At 50.3% G+C, this 19,355-nt stretch overlaps 1 protein-coding gene across 1 annotated transcript in view; it reads left to right on the forward strand.

Moving 5' to 3' along the window:
- Positions 1–2,686: 2,686 nt before the first annotated feature.
- LOC309968327 (uncharacterized protein) overlaps positions 2,687–19,355 on the forward strand; it is a gene marked incomplete at its 5' end in the record, with an annotated part of 42,880 nt that continues 26,211 nt past the window's right edge. Inside the window, 2 exons of the mRNA XM_082849532.1 lie at positions 2,687–2,737; positions 2,816–2,962. Coding sequence (XP_082705658.1) covers positions 2,687–2,737; positions 2,816–2,962 — 198 coding nt within the window. The remainder of the gene's footprint in view (positions 2,738–2,815; positions 2,963–19,355) is intronic.

Here is a 19,355-nt window from a genome sequence, read left to right on the forward strand (position 1 = left end):
GCTTATACGCTCGCAGCTCCAGGGCTGGCTGGAAGGGGCGGGCGCATCACAGCATAAGGTTGCACAAGGTGTGCACTTATATAGCAGGGCATCACATCTATGAGTGATGGATGATCACATTGTATACAGGGGTAGCTTCGCATAGCTTTTACATCACTTTTCTTGAAGATGGCAGTAAAATGGTATGTTTTTACAAAATCAAATAGTGTAACATTGTCCAAAAGATATACATAAAGCATTTAGAGGAAGGAGGCTCCTTTTTCTTTTAACTCCGGCACGGATTGTCTATTGGACAGTGGTAACCCTATGTCATCACCCTCGTTACTCCAGCAGAACTCCAGGGATTAGCCCTGCATAGCTCTTGTTAGCCTCTATTCCCTTCCTTGAACACTGTAGCCAGAAGGTTTTTTTCCTCCTCAAACCTTAAGTATTGAAACCTGGAGGAGGGGCAGGCCTGAAAAGAAAATGATGGACTGGACTCTCCCTAGAAGGACGATAAATGGGTGGTCAACAAGAAAAAAAATATCCTCTGTACCAGGAAATGTTTGAAGTGTTGTTTGGGTATCAAAAAACGGGTGCCCTACACTTAAAGCAACAAAGGATATTGGTCTAAAAAGAACACCATGGCCAAAGGTGCATGGCCTATTTCAACAGAGGATTTGAAAGTTAAAAGTTAACCTGTAAAACATTCAATTCAATCTCATCATTTTACAGATGGGCAAAGTAAAACTCAGGCACAGGAACAGAAGTGCCAAGGTCATACAGGTGGTTGGTGGAAGAGACAACCAACTTCCCAACTTCTGACTTTTTAGGTGTGTGTGTGTGTGTGTGTTGTTTTGTTTATGTGCAAGGACATTTTTCTTTAGTACACTAACATTACAACAGAAAGTATAGTCTTGTTTTGGTTTTCTCTGCGCCCTCAATTCTGTATAAGACAGTTTCGCTGCCCTCCAACGGAAAGGCTCAGCAAGAGTAGAGATCACCATAAGCAGTACACGTGGACACCAAGGGCAGATACATTGCCCTTCCTTGTGTAGGAACTAGGGCCACTTGTTGCTGGGCCAAGTTTGGGCTGGACCTGCAGAATGGGACACCTTTGAAAAACAGCTTCCTAACTGCACTACTACCTGCTCTGGCATCCTGATTCCACTCCCCAAACCCCCCAAATCTTCAGCCAGAAAAAAAAAAAAAAAAAAAAGAATCGATCACTGGATCACTGGATCGATGGGGAGATTTCTGTCTGCTCCTCCTACTGTCACCTCTTTCTTGCTATTTCCTGCCCGAGGAAACCTGACATCAGCCCAAAAGCATCTCTGGAAATGGGTAGGAGGGAGCCTTACACCTGTCAGCGCCAGAGAAGAAAGTGCGCTCTGCAGAGTTCTCAGTTGTTCCATCTCTTGCGATGAAAGGAAGAAAAGGAGCGAATCCGCCACAGATTTACTGGAGACCAGGGTTACTTCATCCGGCTCCGGCCACAGTAACCCCTGAAGACCAAAGATGCATTTCCATTCCCAGCATTTCTTGTTGGCGTCTTTCCCTACAGGCTAGCCCAGTGCCTGGCCCCGGAGAAGTCTCTGCGTAAAGGTTCTTTAGGTCATAAATCAGGCTCCTGTGTGTATGTGTGTTTTTCTTAGGTAAAACTGGCACAGACGAATTAGCAGTAGAGACTGGGGTCTCCCTACTACCCTTCATGCTTGGCGGCATCACCTTCGACTACCTCGCATTCTCCCGGCGCTGACAGCCCCGGCTCCGGACCTCAGGGTTGGAAGCAGTCAGCCCCAGCTAGAACCGCCCTGTCCGGAGCTGATGCCACCATGTGCCTAGAATCTGCATGTGGGTGCAGGTAGGCGAGCGAGCGGCTTCTACAGTGAGACCGAAGCAGGAGCTCAGCCTTCGCCTGCGACCTGCAATCCCCAGATTCCCTGGGGACCTCGAAACTCCCAATCGGAGGTACTCCCCCCGCCCTACAGCCGCCCACCCATTCCCTCCCCCCTTACCTCAGCACGCAGCCCCTCCCTGCGTGATGTTGCAAAACCGTGGGGAGGGTGGGCGCTGGGAAGGGTGGGGAGAGCCTGAGAGCGAGCGAGGGTGGGAGGGAGTGGGCGGAGGAGGAGAGGGAGCCGAACGCGCATTTAAAGCGATAGCCATCCTCGCTCTCTCCCCAGTGCTGGGCTGTTGGAGAGCTCGAGCTGCAAGCCACCGAGCGCGAGCTCGAGCGCGGCGCGCTGGCCGGGGAACCCGAGAGCGCACGGCGCCCCAAGCTGGCAGGCGCCACGGGACCCCCCACCCTCGCCGGCTGCCCTTCCCCGGGCGCCCCTACCCTCCTCGCCCGCAGGAGACCCTGGGCTTCACCGGAGGAGCTCACGCCAAGGGGCCAGGACTCCGGCGGGCCCGCCACCGTCCCCTCCAGTGCCGCCGCCACCGCCGCAGCCGCGGGAGCAGCACGGTCCAGCTGGGGAAGCTGCTCCGCGGCCTGACTTTGATGAAGTTTCCCTGCTGCGTGCTGGAGGTGCTTCTGTGCGCGCTGGCGGCGGCGGCGCGCGGCCAGGAGACGTACGCCCCGCACTCCATTCGGATCGAGGGGGACGTCACCCTCGGGGGGCTGTTCCCGGTGCACGCGAAGGGTCCCAGCGGAGTGCCCTGCGGCGACATCAAGAGGGAGAACGGGATCCACAGGCTGGAAGCGATGCTCTACGCCCTGGACCAGATCAACATCGATCCCAACCTGCTGCCCAACGTGACGCTGGGAGCGCGGATCCTAGACACTTGTTCCAGGGACACTTATGCGCTCGAACAGTCGCTCACTTTCGTCCAGGCGCTCATCCAGAAGGACACCTCCGAAGTGCGCTGCACCAACGGCGAGCCTCCGGTTTTCGTCAAGCCCGAGAAAGTAGTTGGAGTGATTGGGGCTTCGGGGAGTTCGGTCTCCATCATGGTAGCCAACATCCTGAGGCTTTTCCAGGTAGGGGGGCGCTCCCTCCGGGGCAGAGCGCGCCGTAGCTCCCCGCGCTCTTTATCCTGAAGGCTGGCTTGGACTCCAGGGGTGCGGGGTCTGGTCAGCCTTCGCTCATTTCCACCCTGGAGATCCTGCCGAATCCCTCCCACCTCACCCGAGGAGGTACTTTCCCTGCTTGATTCATTTCCCTTCCATCTCTCCCCTGTCCGCGCTCCACTCCATCCGGCTTGACATTCTGGATTTATGGCCCCATTTAGAAGAAACAGTCTCCGAAAAACAAGGCGATGATTTAAATGGGTTTGCATTCGAGTGAAATATGGTTCCAAAACAGGCTTGTAAAAGTGCCGGGCTCCTGTGAGAGCCACCTAGGCGCAAGGAATATGAAAGATGAGAAGACGCCTAGAAACTAGGCATTTCTCAACTCCCCAGCTTCCCTGCCCCAAGCCGCCCGACAAGCTGCAGCTGCCTTGGAAAAATTCGAGAAGAGCTTAGGGAGGCAGTTCTTAAACCGAAGGCTAGGTCTTCACCTACATTTGGACGTGAATTGCCCATTTCGCTCGGGTTGGATTTCCCGACCTGTAACCTGTCTCTGCGAGGGCATGGGGCGGAAGGCGTGGGGACTGTCCTCAAGCGGGGAGAAGCCACCCGCAGACGTGCCCCCAGGTGATTTGCTCTGGGCAGTTGTTTGCACCGTCTAAACTGCCTTTGCGATCTGGCCACTGGCAGGAGCCGGGCGATCAGCTTTCTACTCCTGCCAGCTCACAGCCCGGAGGTGAGCTCATGCTAACTGCGAAGCACAATCGCTTTCTCTGCACCCACCCTGTGCCCATCCTTTCCCACGACCTCCCTAACGCAGCCCCCAACCCCAGTCCTGGGTTTTGAGGACGATTCTCAGAGCCAGACAAGAAGGCGCCTGGAGGGAGGCAGTAGGGTGCGCTGAGCAAGGCCGGGCGGTCCTCTAGCTCCGCGGGCAACGGCGGAAGATGCGAGGACGGCGGATCGGGGCAGCTGAGCCGTGGGCGGTGCTGCAGTGCTCTCTCACCGCCTGCTTCCGCAGCCTCGGCCCCACGGCTCCTGTGCCGCCCTGGGTATAGATGGATGGCTTCTGGATGAAGAAATTGAGTTTCAGGGTCTGCGTGACTATGGATTCTCTTGTTTCTCTGTCTTTCTTCCTGTGTGTCTCTCTCCTTGTGTCTCTTTCTCCCTGCTGTTTTTTTTTTTTTTTTTTGTCTCTCTGTTTTTATGTTCTCCCTTTCAATTTCTGCCTCTCTTTTCCTTCTCTACCCCTATATCCAAGTTTTTTGTTCATCTCTGTCTTGAAGTGATCCTTTCCTAATGCACAGCTCTCTCCCTGCCTGGTAGGACCCAAGCTCAGTTAGTCCCTTCTCCAGATGTTCTGGCTGACCCTTATGCTCCCCGTAGCTAAAAAGTTGGCTCCCTCTCAAGTGCCTTTCCTGAAGCATGTTGGGTTTCTGGAGGGGACTCCTTGTGATTCAAGCTGTCACTACATCAGCACCCAGGAGTATGAAGCTTGTGTTTGTGCCAGAAGGAGGGGTGCCTGTCTAAAGCTGCAGCCTGGTATGGCCCCTCTGAGCCTCTGAGCATCTCTAGCACCTCTTGAGTATGCCACCATGGAGATCTCTAGATGTTTGCAAGGCCAAAAGTGCTTCTGGGCAGCCTTCACTTTGAGGTAATGCTTTCAGGAAGAGACTGGGTTGTTGTAAGCAAAACCCAGAAGCACTTCCTTTACCTCTGAGCTTAAACTAGAGAACCTGAGGAGGCAGCGCTGCAGGGAGGATGAGGCCAGAGGTCACCTGAGAACCACAGGGGCAACTCACAGTAGTTTTACTGGAGCTCTGGGGGTTGAAGGCACATTTGCTGTTTGACATTTTTAAAATTATTTTGGTGCCTTCACTTGGAGCTTGGGCAGTACTGCAGATGGGCCTGCCTGTCGAAAAAAGAGGGAAATCTTAAAGTCAAGAGAGAGCTTGCCGACTAGGCTGAAGGATTGTGTTTGCTGAAAAAGATTCCAGGGGGAGCTGATTCCTTCTCTGGTGTGTGGATCTGAGGCACTTGCAAGAAAAGAGAACGCTTGCCTTATGCTTAGTTCCCTCGTTCCCTGAGCTGGGAAGGAAAGGAACTGAATGCCAACATTAGCAGTGTGGGTTGGGACCAAAACCATTCAGAGAAAACACTGTCATTTTCCTCTAATTTGCAAATTGCAGCTATTCATGTTGGATTGAACAGCTGAGGGAAAAGAGCCCCCAGTTTTCACCTGCATTTATTGAGAAGAGGCTGGTAGTAGGAGGGATGCACCAACTTGTAGCTTGTGCTGCAAGCGGGATATAAGCTTGGTGTGAGCATCCTGGTTAACCACTGCCCATGTTCAAATATACAGAGATAGATTCCAACCATCTCTTCCCGTAGCCTTATTTTTGCGTGTGATCTTAGAAGCTCCTGGCATGTAAGTCCAGTCCCCAGTTTCCCAGCCTCTGTAAACCTGCAAAATGAATAGAGAGAATAGTGGAACACAGACCCATTGTTCAAAGACACAGTCACTTTAGGGAAAGAAGAAAAGAACGGGTAGGTGAATCTTCTCTGGGATTGCAGGGTTCAGCTCAATGAAGACTGTCCTGTATAAAAGAAACTCCTCTAAATGGTTGAATTCTTAGCTCTCCAGAGATCTGAGTTTTCTTTTCCCCAGTCCCTGTGGGTTGCTGTGGGGAATGTGCCAAACCTATCATTTGAGATAAAAATTTATGGTGAGGTAAGCTTCTAGGCTGGGGGAAGGAAGACTTAGTGACTGAAATGGGGGATGCTAAGCACTGGGGGGCAAGAAGGAACAAGGAGCTAGTAATGGATGTAACAAATGCTGCAGCTGCCAGCAAAGCCTGGATTGAAGTTCCTTCCTGAAAATGAGGACCCGGGCAAGAATGACCACTCAGATGTAAACAGTGTCTCTGACTGGGAATTCTCACCTGCCTGCCGGTGGGCCAGAGCTGAGCAAGTCCTTTCTCTCCTCTGTATGCACACTGAATTGGTTAGTAAGTGACATGTCAGAGGACAGGAATCATATTCAGTGGATCTTTCAAATCCAGGAGTTTGAGGCTAATGAAATTAGTGTGTGGCCAGGGCTCTGCCAACTAGAAGTAAGTCACTGCAGCCACCCTGCAATGCATTTTCAGCCTGAAGGGAGCATCAGGGAGGAATTTCGGGAGATTTGTTTCTGAGCCTGTACAAAATAATACTCTCCTAATGCTAAGAAAGATTAAATGTAAATTAATATTGACTACGAGTAACATATTTAAAAAATAATCGCCGAGTGGGGGATGGCTTAAAGTGGAGAGATTATATAATATGGTGTCCAAAGAATAAATCTCCCCTGACCACTGTTTCATGGGCTATAAGTAAGATATATTACAATGGCAATTAATGGGAACGTTTTTAGTCAAGTCTTCTCTGCTATTGACTTGAGAGCAAACACTCTGAGAGTATAAATTACTCTTGCTATGTGCTGACTCTGAATGAACAATATTTCATGTGCAGTGACATGGTCTAAGCTATAGACTTGGAATTGAACAGCATCTGTTTCAATTGTTTTGTTCTCTCAAGAGCAACTAGATAGAAAAACGTGGTCAATTTGACCCTTGTGGGAGCGTGTTGCAAATCTAAAACCTGTGTCCCTCATACCATAAATGAAATACATTTGTAAATTTGTAAGTGTTTTCCTTCTGTTCATTGATGCTTGAGTATAATCTCAAACTTTGGGAGCAACACTTTATACATAAGTACTTGGTTTTCTTCCTTTCTTCTTTCTCTCTCTCTCTGTCCTTTCTCCATCTTATGTAATTGGATAGAACTGGGCACCTAGGATGATGTGGTGTTACTATAGTGGGATTTTTTTTTTTTAAAAAATCAACTCTAACTTACCCTTTTAAAAATTTCATAAATACAGGTGTCGGTGCCATTTGGAATAGTCTCTATAACAATTTCTGTCTCCACATTTACTGTGTTTCAGCAAATTTACCTAACAGATGGTGAGTGGGCAATTTTTAAAGGGGCATTTTTTTAAAAGAGCGGAGAGGGAAGGAATTAGAGACAGGCACATACTATATTTGAAGTTACCTCCACGTGTATTTTATGTACGTATACCCATACAATTAAGAAGTCTTTGGATGTTTTATCGTCAAGAATAATTCAGATAATGGATTACTTGAATATCATAAACATTTAGGGTTTAACAGATTTGTTACATATAGACGTTGTATCATGGATTTAAAAGACCATAGCCAGCGGGCAGCGGCGGGCGGAACGACCGAGGGGCGGCGCGGGCTGGGCGGCGGGTGCGGGGGTCCGTGCTTCCTCGTGGTGGAAGGCTGGGGTTCGCCGGAGACGCCGGGTTGCTCTGCGTTGCCAGGTTACCGAGCGCGTGCCCCGCGCCCGCTCTTCCGCCCGGGCTGCCCTCGGCGCCGCCTGAGCCGTGGTGCGGGCTGCGCGGGGCGTCGGTTCCGCGGAAGCCTGGGTAGGGTGCTGCGTGCGGGACTCTCGTCGCTCGTGGACGGGGCGCGAGCGCGCCGGGGACGTAGGGCGCCGACCTGGGGCTCCCCGGCGCTCCGGCTCCGCTCAGGGCGCCCGCTCAGGGGCCTCCGGCGCGAGGCCCCCTTTCTGGTCAAGATGGCGGCGCCCAGGCGGGCCGCGCCGAGGTGAGCTGGAGCTGGGCCCGGAGAGGGACGAGTCTGCCACGCCCAGGCCTTGGACCCCGCGCTGGTCTCCAGTCTCCCGGGGAGCGGCGGGTGAGTGGGTGCGGCCGCGCGTAGGTCCTTCTCGTGGGGTGGTCAGCTCTCCGTGCGTCCGCAGACTTCTCTCCTCTGATAGTCAGATCTGGGGTGGCCCAGGTTGGAGGCGAGGGTGCTTGATTGGGGAAACCTGAGGGGTTTAAGGACTCTGTTGGGATCGTTTCAGACCCCAGCAAGAAGCTGAGCAAGTTTTCTCCTGACTCTCTTCCCGGCTAAGTTTTCTCCCTTCTCTGAAGACGCTAGCTTTTCTGAATCACTTTGTTACCCGGGGGGATACAGTTGGTGGTTCTGACCGTGGAACGTAGGACCCGGCGCGGGGAAGCCTGAGCTGGTTCTAGTTACTTTGTTTGCAAAGCACTTGTCTTGTCTTTGGAATCTTAGTGTATGTAACCAACGTTGGGAAGAGCCAGCGTTTTCTCCTCCAAAACACTGCGAGGGGTAACTTTATACGTAAGAAACAAGTGGGCGTTCACATCCATCCCTTTTCCAACCACTGAGCCTTGGTTGTGTTTCCTTTCTTTAAGTTTGTCTCGTTTTGAAGTGATAACAAACACAAACAAAAAAGACCATAGCCAGTTACACAAAGTATACTCTAGTCTCAGTCCTGCCATTAATTAGCTATGTTACCTTAAGTCATTTAATTTTTCTAGGCCTCATTTTTCTCATGTGATGTTTTTTCTTTGAAAAAGCATAGTTTCTAGAAGCCTCTACTCTCTGTGTCATAGTTCAGCTTGGAGAAAACCTGTTCTTATCCAAACTCCATGACATTGTATTTCCAGCTCCAACTTTGGACTTTGAGTGAGTTGGGGGCAACTTTTTAAGGATATTTTCACACAGCTTTTTTAGTTAATATCAGTCTAGCTGACTTGTCATACTCAGACTTTCTCCCATATTCTTTTACCAGTGTGTTCCTTAGTCATATTGAGGGGACTGCGTTCTACTTTGGTGGGAATAAGACTGAATTGACGCCCTGCATTCAGTCTGTGCTTTTCCTGGAGTTTCTTTTCTGAGGAGAAGGGCCGAGAAAGGGCCCTTCCAGGGCGCGGCGCTGGGTTGCCACATTTGGGAGCGCCGCCTGGAGTTGGCCGCACAGCCTCCCGCCGCCCTGCCGTTGGGCTGGTGGAGGCCGCAGCGCTGTTAGGGTTGCATCAGTTTTCCTGTTTGCACTATTTCTTTTTGTAACCATGGCCCCGTCTTAAGTATTTCCAATTGAGAAACGAAACCTCAGGAAACCGAAACTTAACCAGCCGCTCTCGCTTCTGTAACTACGCTTGCTGACCCCCCTTGTAATCATCCAGCCAATCAGACGGCGACTAGTGTCTTTGTTTAAAGGTTAACCAATCAGTACTCCCCACCCCTGGAAAGTCCCGAACTTGATTGTACCTGTCTATAAAAGAGCTGAACTAAACTCCATCGGGACCTCTTAGCGCCACCGGCAACGAGTGCGCAGAGGTCCAGGTTCGAACCTGCAATAAATGACCCTTGCCGTTTGGCTTTGACTCTCGACTCTGGTGGTCTTGTGGAGGGGTCTCGTGACCGTGGGCATTTCATTTGGGGGCTCGTCCGGGATGCCCCCGAGCCCACCAGACATCAGGTCAACGGGTCATCGCTGACAACCGATCGGTAAGTAAGCCGGCTCAGGGTACCTTCTGTTTTGGGGACTAGGACAGTCCTGGCGGACGCGCTATAGGACACCTAGTCGGGTGTGGTTGGAGACGTCCACCACGACCCATCTGGGGCTGATAGCCCATCTGAAGCGCGCACGCGATAACCTCCCCTTCCTCCTTTTACAGGCTCCGCTATTGGGACTGCTCTTAATCACTTTTGTTTTCAGAGTAACCTTTTCTGACCAATCTCTTCCAGGACCTAGACATGGGCCAAGCACAGAGTACCCCGCTCTCCCTCCTTCTCGCTAATTTCGGGGATGTAAAGTCCCGAGGACACAACCTCAGTCTGGACATCCGGAGAAAAAAAACTAATTACCTTCTGCCGCTCTGAATGGCCAACTTTCGGGGTTGGCTGGCCCACCGAGGGTACCTTTTGTCTTCCTATAATCCTAAAAGTTAAATCTAGAGTTTTCTTGCCAGGAAAAGAAGGCCATCCAGACCAGATGCCCTACATCCTGGTATGGCAGGACCTGACAGAAAACCCACCTCCCTGGATGACCCCCTTTTTGTCATCAGGGTCATGTAAGATCCTTGCGGCCCGACCAACTAAACCTCCCAAGCCTCAGGCCCCAACTGCACCCATACTCTCTGATAGCCAAGACCTCCTTCTCCTAGACCCCCCCCATATCAACCTCCTCCTTTGGCCCCACAACCGGTCCCCCTTCCTGCTCCTGGCCCTGCTCCTCTCCCCTTGGTAGAACCTCCTGCGGCCCCTCCCGAGGGGCCACCCAGGTCAGAACCGGAGAACCGAGAGGCAGAAGCACTACCAGTCCTCCTGCCCAATGAAAATAACTCCCATGGGTCGGCTGGACGCACCCGTGGACGCACTCAGCGCGACCCAGGGTTCCGCCATCCGGATTCCACCATAGCCCTACCCCTGCGAGAAATAGGCCCTCCCGATGAGACAGGGAACCCCCGACTCCAGTATTGGCCATTCTCTACCAGTGACTTATATAATTGGAAAACCCAGAATGCCCGCTTCTCTGATAATCCTAAAGACTTGATAGCTCTTCTAGATAGCGTTATGTTCACTCATCAGCCCACCTGGGATGACTGCCAACAGCTCCTCCGGATCCTATTCACTACTGAAGAACGAGAGCGAATCCAGCTGGAGGCGAGAAAACTGGTTCCTGGAGATGATGGTCAACCCACCGCTAACCCTGACCTCATCAATGCAGCCTTTCCCTTAACTCGCCCCCCCGCAGGATGAATGGGACTATAACACCGGAGAAGGTAGGGGACGACTGCTCATTTATCGCCAGACTCTAATGGCGGGTCTCTGGGCTGCCGCGCGCAAGCCCACTAATTTGGCCAAGGTATATTCAATTATACAAGGTAAAACAGAAAGTCCCTCCTCTTACTTAGAAAGATTAATGGAAACCTTTAGGCAGTATACCCCTATGGATCCAGAGGCCCCCGAAAATCAGGCTGCCATTGTAATGTCCTTCGTTAACCAGGCAGCCCCTGATATTAAAAAGAAACTCCAGAAGTTAGAAGATCTGGAGGGCAAACAGATACAGGATCTACTCTGTATCGCCCAGCGCGTCTTTAATAACCGAGACGCCCCAGAGGATAAACAACTTAAAGCCACTGAGAAAATGACTAAGGTCCTGGCCGCCATTGTTCAGAAAGATCAAGAGGGCCCCCCAGCCACTCGACCTCCCAGGCGACCATTGGACAGAGATCAATGTGCCTATTGCAAGGAAAAAGGCCACTGGGCTCGGGAATGCCCCAAGAAAAGGCAGCCGCGCCCCAACCAGAGGCAATGGCAACCGAAGGCCACCCCAGTCCTATTTACACATGATGCAGAGTAGGGGGGACGGGGTTCGGACCCCCTCCCCAAACCCAGGGTAACCCTACAAGTGGAGGGGAAACCAGTCCAATTCCTGGTGGATACGGGGGCACAGCATTCGGTCTTGGTTAAGCCCCACAGGAAAGTTTCTAACAAATCCTCCTGGGTCCAGGGAGCTACGGGAGTCAAACATTACCCCTGGACCACTCAGAGAACTGTGGACTTGGGCACGGGAAGAGTAACCCATTCCTTTCTGGTCATTCCCGATAGCCCTTGCCCCTTACTGGGGAGAGACTTGCTCACTAAAATGGGAGCACAAATTCATTTTCGGCCAGAGGGGCCAATCGTAACAGACCCTCACGACCAACCCATATCTGTGCTCACCCTGAACTTAGAAGATGAGTACCGACTTCACCAGGAACCACCCTCCCAAAATCAAGATATAGAGTCATGGCTTCAGCAGTTCCCCGAAGCATGGGCAGAAACAGGTGGGATGGGACTAGCCAAACATCGCCCAGCCCTATTCATAGAGATCAAACCAGGAGCAGATCCTGCACGTGTCCGACAGTATCCCATGCCCCTAGAGGCCAAGACTGGTATCACTCCTCATATTCGCCGGCTTCTTGACCTGGGGATACTGCGTCCCTGCCAGTCGGCCTGGAATACACCCCTGCTGCCAGTCCGCAAACCTAACAGTAAAGACTACCGCCCAGTGCAGGACCTGAGAGAAGTTAACAGATGGGTCATAGACATCCATCCTACTGTGCCCAATCCATATACTCTTTTGAGCGCCCTTAGTCCAGGAAAACAATGGTATACTGTGCTGGACCTCAAAGATGCCTTTTTTAGTTTACCCTTGGTGCCCAAAAGTCAAGAACTCTTTGCCTTCGAATGGTCGGATCCCGAGAGAGGCATAAACGGACAACTCACCTGGACCAGACTTCCCCAAGGATTCAAAAATTCGCCCACCTTGTTTGATGAGGCCCTACACGAGGATCTCAGTGAGTACCGGAGACAAAACCCCAATGTAACCCTCCTGCAGTATGTTGATGATCTCTTAATAGCTGCTGAGACCGCTGAAGCCTGCCTGCAGGGAACCAGAAACCTCCTACAGACTCTCGGCACCCTGGGATACCGGGCCTCTGCCAAGAAAGCGCAGATCTGCAGGCCTGAGGTAACTTACCTGGGGTACCTATTGAAAGGGGGGCAACGATGGCTCACAGATGCACGGAAGGAAACCGTCCTCCGCATCCCCAGACCCACCACGCCTCGACAGGTGAGGGAATTTTGGGGGTCAGCGGGGTTCTGCCGTTTATGGATACCCAAATTTGCTGAAATGGCCAAACCGCTATACTTAGCCACCAAAGAGCAGACGCCCTTTAAATGGACAGAGGAGGCTGAGCAATCATTTCAGCAGATCAAAACTGCCTTGCTATCCGCACCCGCCCTGGGTCTCCCTGATGTCTCCAAACCCTTCCACCTCTTTGTGGATGAAAGCAAAGGCATAGCTAAGGCCGTGTTGACCCAGCCCCTCGGTCCTTGGCCCAGGCCTGTCGCTTACCTATCAAAGAAATTGGACCCAGTGGCTGCCGGCTGGCCTCCTTGCCTCCGGATGATCGCCGCCACGGCCCTAATGGTAAAGGATGCTGACAAACTAACTATGGGACAGGAGTTGCATGTCACCACCCCCCACGCCATCGACGGGGTTCTCAAACAGCCTCCCGACCGATGGATGAGCAATGCTCGACTGGTCCACTACCAGGGTCTACTGTTAAATCCCCTCAGAATCAGCTACACTCCGCCGCGGGCATTAAACCCTGCCTCCCTATTACCTGACCCAGATTTGGACTCCCCACTCCGTGACTGTGCAGAGGTACTGGCCCAGATCCATGGGGTTCGGGAAGACCTACGTGACCAGCCCCTACCGGATGCACAAGTCACATGGTTCACTGACGGCAGCAGCCTTGTCCAGCAAGGTCAGAGGTATGCGGGGGCAGCGGTAACATCAGAAACTGAGGTGATATGGGCAGAGACTCTCCCCCCGGGGACCTCAGCCCAAAAAGCTGAATTAATTGCCCTGACCCAAGCTCTCAAGATGAGCAAAGGCCAAAAAGCCACCATATATACAGACAGCCGGTATGCTTTTGCTACCGCACATATACATGGGGCAATATACCGAGAGCGGGGACTACTCACAGCAGAGGGCAAAGACATCAAGAACAAAGAGGAAATCCTGGCCTTGCTAGCGGCCATATGGGAACCCAAAAAGCTAGCCATTGTACACTGCCCGGGGCATCAAAAACCCACGAATCCAGTCACCCGAGGCAACAATTTGGCAGACCAGACGGCTCGAAAGGCGGCACACACTCCAATACCATTACTTCCCCTGCAACTGCCGGATCCAGGGCCCCGGGAACTACCGCCCCAACCCGACTACTCGGAGGATGACATCAGATGGATGAGCAAGCTCCCTCTAACCCAGGTTAGAGACGGATGGTGGCGGGACGCTAAGAACGATATCCTCCTTCCTGAGAAACTAGGAACCCTGGTCCTTGAACGGATCCACCGTAGCACCCACTTGGGCGCCCGACGGCTACAGGATCTTATCAGGCAGACTGGACTTAAAATTAAAAATGTCTCCGAGAAGACTGAACGACTGGTTGCTGACTGTGCAGTCTGCCAACTCCATAATGCCAGCACCCACCCGTCAACCACTGGCATCCGGGAAAGAGGAAACCAGCCCGGAGCCTACTGGGAAGTGGACTTCACGGAGGTAAAGCCTGGCAAATATGGGTATAAATATTTACTGGTGTTTATAGATACCTTTTCAGGTTGGACTGAGGCATTCCCAACCAAGAAAGAGACTGCACAAATAGTAGCTAAGAAACTACTAGAAGAGATCCTGCCCAGATATGGCTTTCCAGTTATGATAGGGTCTGACAACGGGCCAGCCTTCGTTTCTAAGGTAAGTCAGGATCTGGCTTCCATACTTGGGGCTAATTGGAAATTACATTGTGCATACCGCCCCCAGAGTTCAGGACAGGTAGAAAGAATGAATAGAACTCTAAAAGAGACCTTGACTAAATTGACCATGGAGACTGGCGCTAACTGGGTAGTCCTACTCCCCTACGCTCTGTTTAGGGTGCGAAATTCCCCCTATAAGCTAGGATTTACTCCCTACGAAATAATGCATGGTAGGCCTCCTCCTATCATCCCTAACCTAAAGACTAACCTTATCCAATTGGACCCAGAAAATAATCTCCTGTCTTCCCTCCAAGCCTTACAGCGGACACACGAGACAATCTGGCCCAAACTAAAAGAGCTATATGCAACAGGACCCCCGCCTACTCCACACCAGCTCCGGCCAGGTGACTGGGTCCTTGTCAAACGCCATCGACAAGAGACCCTAGAACCCAGGTGGAAAGGACCTTACCAGATCATCCTGACAACGCCGACGGCCATCAAGGTGGACAGCATAGCTGCCTGGATCCATTACACCCACGTCAAGCCGGTGGACCCATTTTCTGACCTCATCAAGTCCACTAAAGCTGACGTCACCTGGACGGTTGACCGGAATAAGGACAATCCCTTCAAACTGACCTTGCGCTGTACCCTCCCCCATGATGACCAAGGTACTGCTGATAGCCCTAATGATAGTCCTAACCCTCAACCCTCGGGCCACGAGGGGAGGACTCGGCCCTTCCCCCGATAAGAATACTTTAATACAACAACTATACGGTGCACCGTGCGAGTGCAGGGGAGGTACTATGGAGACTCCTGTTGTTCCCCGAGGGTATACTCATATGCAGGACTGCGGGGGCATAACTGCGTATCTTGTTCAGGAATATAGGGTTACCGGGGCCTCTCAAAGCTGGCAATGCTACCATAAGCCTAAGCCACTCCCCCCTCGAGCTACTTGCCCCTGTTCTGCCTTCCAGGAATCAATGCATAGCATGTGCTATACCTCTTACCAGCAATGTATAGGGGCCAATAACAAGACTTATTTCACAGCCATACTACAGAATAATAAAAGCCCCACCATTAGTGAGGGTAATAAATACCTTCAGGCTGGATGCACTGGCACCCCCGGGACCCCGGTATGCTGGAATACCAGGGCCCCCACACATATGTCAGACGGTGGGGGGCCCCAGGACGCAGTACGCCAGATAGAAACCCGAAGACAAATAGAAGAGGTCTATCGGCATCTGTACCCACAGCTCAACTACCACCCCTAATTCTCCCTAAGGTCAATCCCTCTGAATTGGACCCCCAGACCATGACTATACTAGAAGCTACTTTTACACTTTTGAATGCCACCAACCCCAACTTAGCACAGGATTGCTGGCTCTGCCTTCCTCAAGGACCGCCCCGCCCTATAGCCATCCCCACCTTCGCCAATTTAAACATCAGCGAACGATGTAACCCTACTTTACTTCCCGAGTCGTTCCCCATACAATTTTCAAAATTTTCAACCACCTTTAATACCTCATGCTTTGTTAAGAACGATTCCCTCTCTAACGCCAGTATTGACTTGGGAATCCTTTCATCCACTGGATGTAGTCAGTATATCCCCGTGAACTCCTCCCTCTGTAGTCCTAACACCACTGTTTTTGTCTGTGGAAATAACCTAGCATACACCTATTTACCCCCGAATTGGACAGGGGTCTGCAACCTAGCCACCCTCCTCCCCAATGTAGACCTAATCTCGGGAGACACCCCACTGCCCATTCCCAGCTTTGACCTTTGGGCAGGGAGACCCAAACGAGCCATTACAGTCATACCCCTCCTGGTAGGATTAGGAATTACAGGAGCTGTGGCCACAGGAAGTACGGGTCTTGGGGTCTCCCTTCACTCCTATAATCAGCTGTCTAGGCAATTAATAGAAGATGTAGAAGCCCTCTCTGGTACCATTCAGGACTCACAGGACCAATTAGATTCATTGGCCGAGGTAGTCCTACAGAATAGGAGGGGCTTAGACTTGCTGACAGCTGAACAGGGTGGGATATGCCTCGCCCTAAAAGAAAAATGTTGTTTCTATGCAAATAAATCAGGCATTGTAAGAACCAAGATCCACCAGCTCCAGGAAGACCTAGCTCGCTGCGGCAGGAATTAGCGGATAATCCCCTTTGGTCAGGATTTCATGGAATGCTTCCCTTCCTCCTCCCCATCCTGGGCCCTCTACTATGCCTCCTTCTCCTCTTCACTATAGGCCCCTGTATGCTCAGTAGAGTCATAGATTTTGTCCGAGAAAAAATAAATGCAGTTCAGCTAATGGTATTAAGAACACAATATCAGCCCTACGAGGCCTTAGAAATTGAAGAAACTGAGCCTTAAGGACCCAAGATTGGCTCCTCTGGTTCATGAGAAAGGGGGGAATGAGGGGACTGTGTTCTACTTTGGTGGGAATAAGACTGAATTGACGCCCAGCATTCAGTCTGTGCTTTTCCTGGAGTTACTTTTCTGAGGAGAAGGGCCGAGAAAGGGCCCTTCCAGGGCGCGGCGCTGGGTTGCCACATTTGGGAGCGCCGCCTGGAGTTGGCCGCACAGCCTCCCGCCGCCCTGCCGTTGGGCTGGTGGAGGCCGCAGCGCTGTTAGGGTTGCATCAGTTTTCCTGTTTGCACTATTTCTTTTTGAAACCATGGCCCCGTCTTAAGTATTTCCAATTGAGAAACGAAACCTCAGGAAACCGAAACTTAACCAGCCGCTCTCGCTTCTGTAACTACGCTTGCTGACCCCCCTTGTAATCATCCAGCCAATCAGACGGCGACTAGTGTCTTTGTTTAAAGGTTAACCAATCAGTACTCCCCACCCCTGGAAAGTCCCGAACTTGATTGTACCTGTCTATAAAAGAGCTGAACTAAACTCCATCGGGACCTCTTAGCGCCACCGGCAACGAGTGCGCAGAGGTCCAGGTTCGAACCTGCAATAAATGACCCTTGCCGTTTGGCTTTGACTCTCGACTCTGGTGGTCTTGTGGAGGGGTCTCGCGACCGTGGGCATTTCAATATATATAAAGACTGTTGTGGGAAAAATGACCTCCTGGGTCAGCTTACTGCATGGTCATCGACACAGGGCAGGGAGTAAGATTCTGTGGATTTTACAGAAGCAGATACAGGTTTCATTATCCATGTCCTCTCCCCTTTCATCTTACAAAGACAGCAGGCTTTTCTTGGAGAACTGCCAGATAATGCCATCCTGCCTCCTCACGGGCCCCGGGGATGAGTCTCCCAGGGACTGAACTCCAGTAAAGCAGGTGATTGGCTCATGGGTAGGCATCTGACCTCAGCTAAGTCTATCAGACTCCTCCCCAGGACTTTTCTCTCAGAGAAAAATGGAAGAATTGTCTTTTCTCTCTGGAATTTCTAAGCTGGGGAGATACGACTCTGGGACTCCCAGTTACCATCCAGCACAAGAAGAGACTTTCTGTAAAATAAAGTCTTGCAGAGGTAAGCAGGGCTGAGCGATGGAGAGAGAGCTGGAACCCTGCTGATACTCTGGAACTTCCAGATCCAACTGTATCTGAATATGGCTGCACCCCTGAATTTCTAGTACTTGTTTGTTGAGGTTGTTGTTGTTGTTTGGTTTTTGTTTTTAAATTTCCTTTGACTATTTTGAATTTGTTTTCAGCCATGTGCATTTGAAAGCATCATAGCTAAAAGAGCTAATTTCCTACATTAATGTCAGGTTTGCTGAGTGGCATTCCTTAAGTGAAAAATAATATCTGCTATTTTCTTTAAATAAAATCCTTCTAGCTCAGGTTTGAGATATTCAAAACTCAGCCTCCTACCCCCCTCTTTTCCAACATTTACTATGTCACCTTGAAGCATTTGTGACCACATCTTTCCCATCTAGACGCAGTTGAGAGAGAGAGCAAAGACTTCTGATATAAACTGCAACCTATACGCCTCCTACCTGGAAGCTTTAGAACATACTTGATTCTTGTCATTAAAGCAAATCTTTTGTTGTTGTCTCCAGGGCACAGAAGCATTTTCATGGCATAATGGAGTACAAAGTACATTAAGCCTAACTCTACTTCTCACCCTCTTTTACTTTAAATAGGCAGAAAAGAACAATCTCAAACACATTTTCCCAACAAATAAAATACATATACGATTATGTTTAGAAGACGTTTATGCAGCATATAGTTAGACTGATTAATTAATGGACCTTTCGCCAATTGGCACAGTAAATATATATGTTCAATGTGCTTAATTAAAAAGAAGACAATAACATATGTTTACAGGTTAATTATCTGAGAAGAGTATTGTGCCAGCACACTTGATGCTACAGTATTTCATGTTTGACAGGTAATCTTCTTTCAATTATATTTACTGCTAAATGTTTCTTGGATCGAGCTATTAAATTATAAGGTCAAAAGTAAAATGATATGAAATTACAATGATAAAGGGACACATATCCCACTTTATGAGAATAGAAGTTCTAATTTCTTCTCAATGCTACTAGTAGTGACCACAGTACTAATTTGAGCCCTTACTATGGGCCACTGTGCCCATATACATTTAGTTCTTACAGTAGTTCTGCAAAGGGCATATAATAATCCACACTGTAAAGCTGAAGAAAGTGATTCTCATAGCTGAAAGTCACATAGCTGGTGAGTGGCAAAGTCTAGATTCAAACTTGGAGTCGTCTGACAATGCCCAGGTTGTTGACCACCATGTACACTGCTCAATTGTTGCACCAATAAAGAAGTGCTTGAAATAATTATAGATTTGCCTACCCTGAAACTGCAGTGATTTAAAGACATCAAAGTTGCCAGTTGCTTAACCACATCTACTTACAGTAAGAAATTACATTTTATTTCATTTCTCAAACAAGATTAATTCTGCAGGCCCATAGAAACTTGAGCACACAAATCCTACCTCCAAATGAAAGATGCTTGTTTTCCACTATTCAACAGATGGCCCTGTACAGAGGCAATAAATATACAGTAGAATTTTCATTCAAATAAATGAGAAGAGAGGTTTCTTCTTGTCCTGATTCAGTGCCCATCATTATGGATTATGATGGCTCTTCCCAAACTTTACTTCATTCACTCCACTCTTTCTACAAAACTCCAGTAATGGAATCCATCATTCAGATATATGTGCAAAGCGAAAGGATTGTATTAATACAGTTGCTGAAAG

Source organism: Leucopleurus acutus (genome assembly GCF_964270905.1).
Source record: "Leucopleurus acutus genome assembly, chromosome: 11".
Classification (NCBI taxonomy): domain Eukaryota; kingdom Metazoa; phylum Chordata; class Mammalia; order Artiodactyla; family Delphinidae; genus Leucopleurus; species Leucopleurus acutus.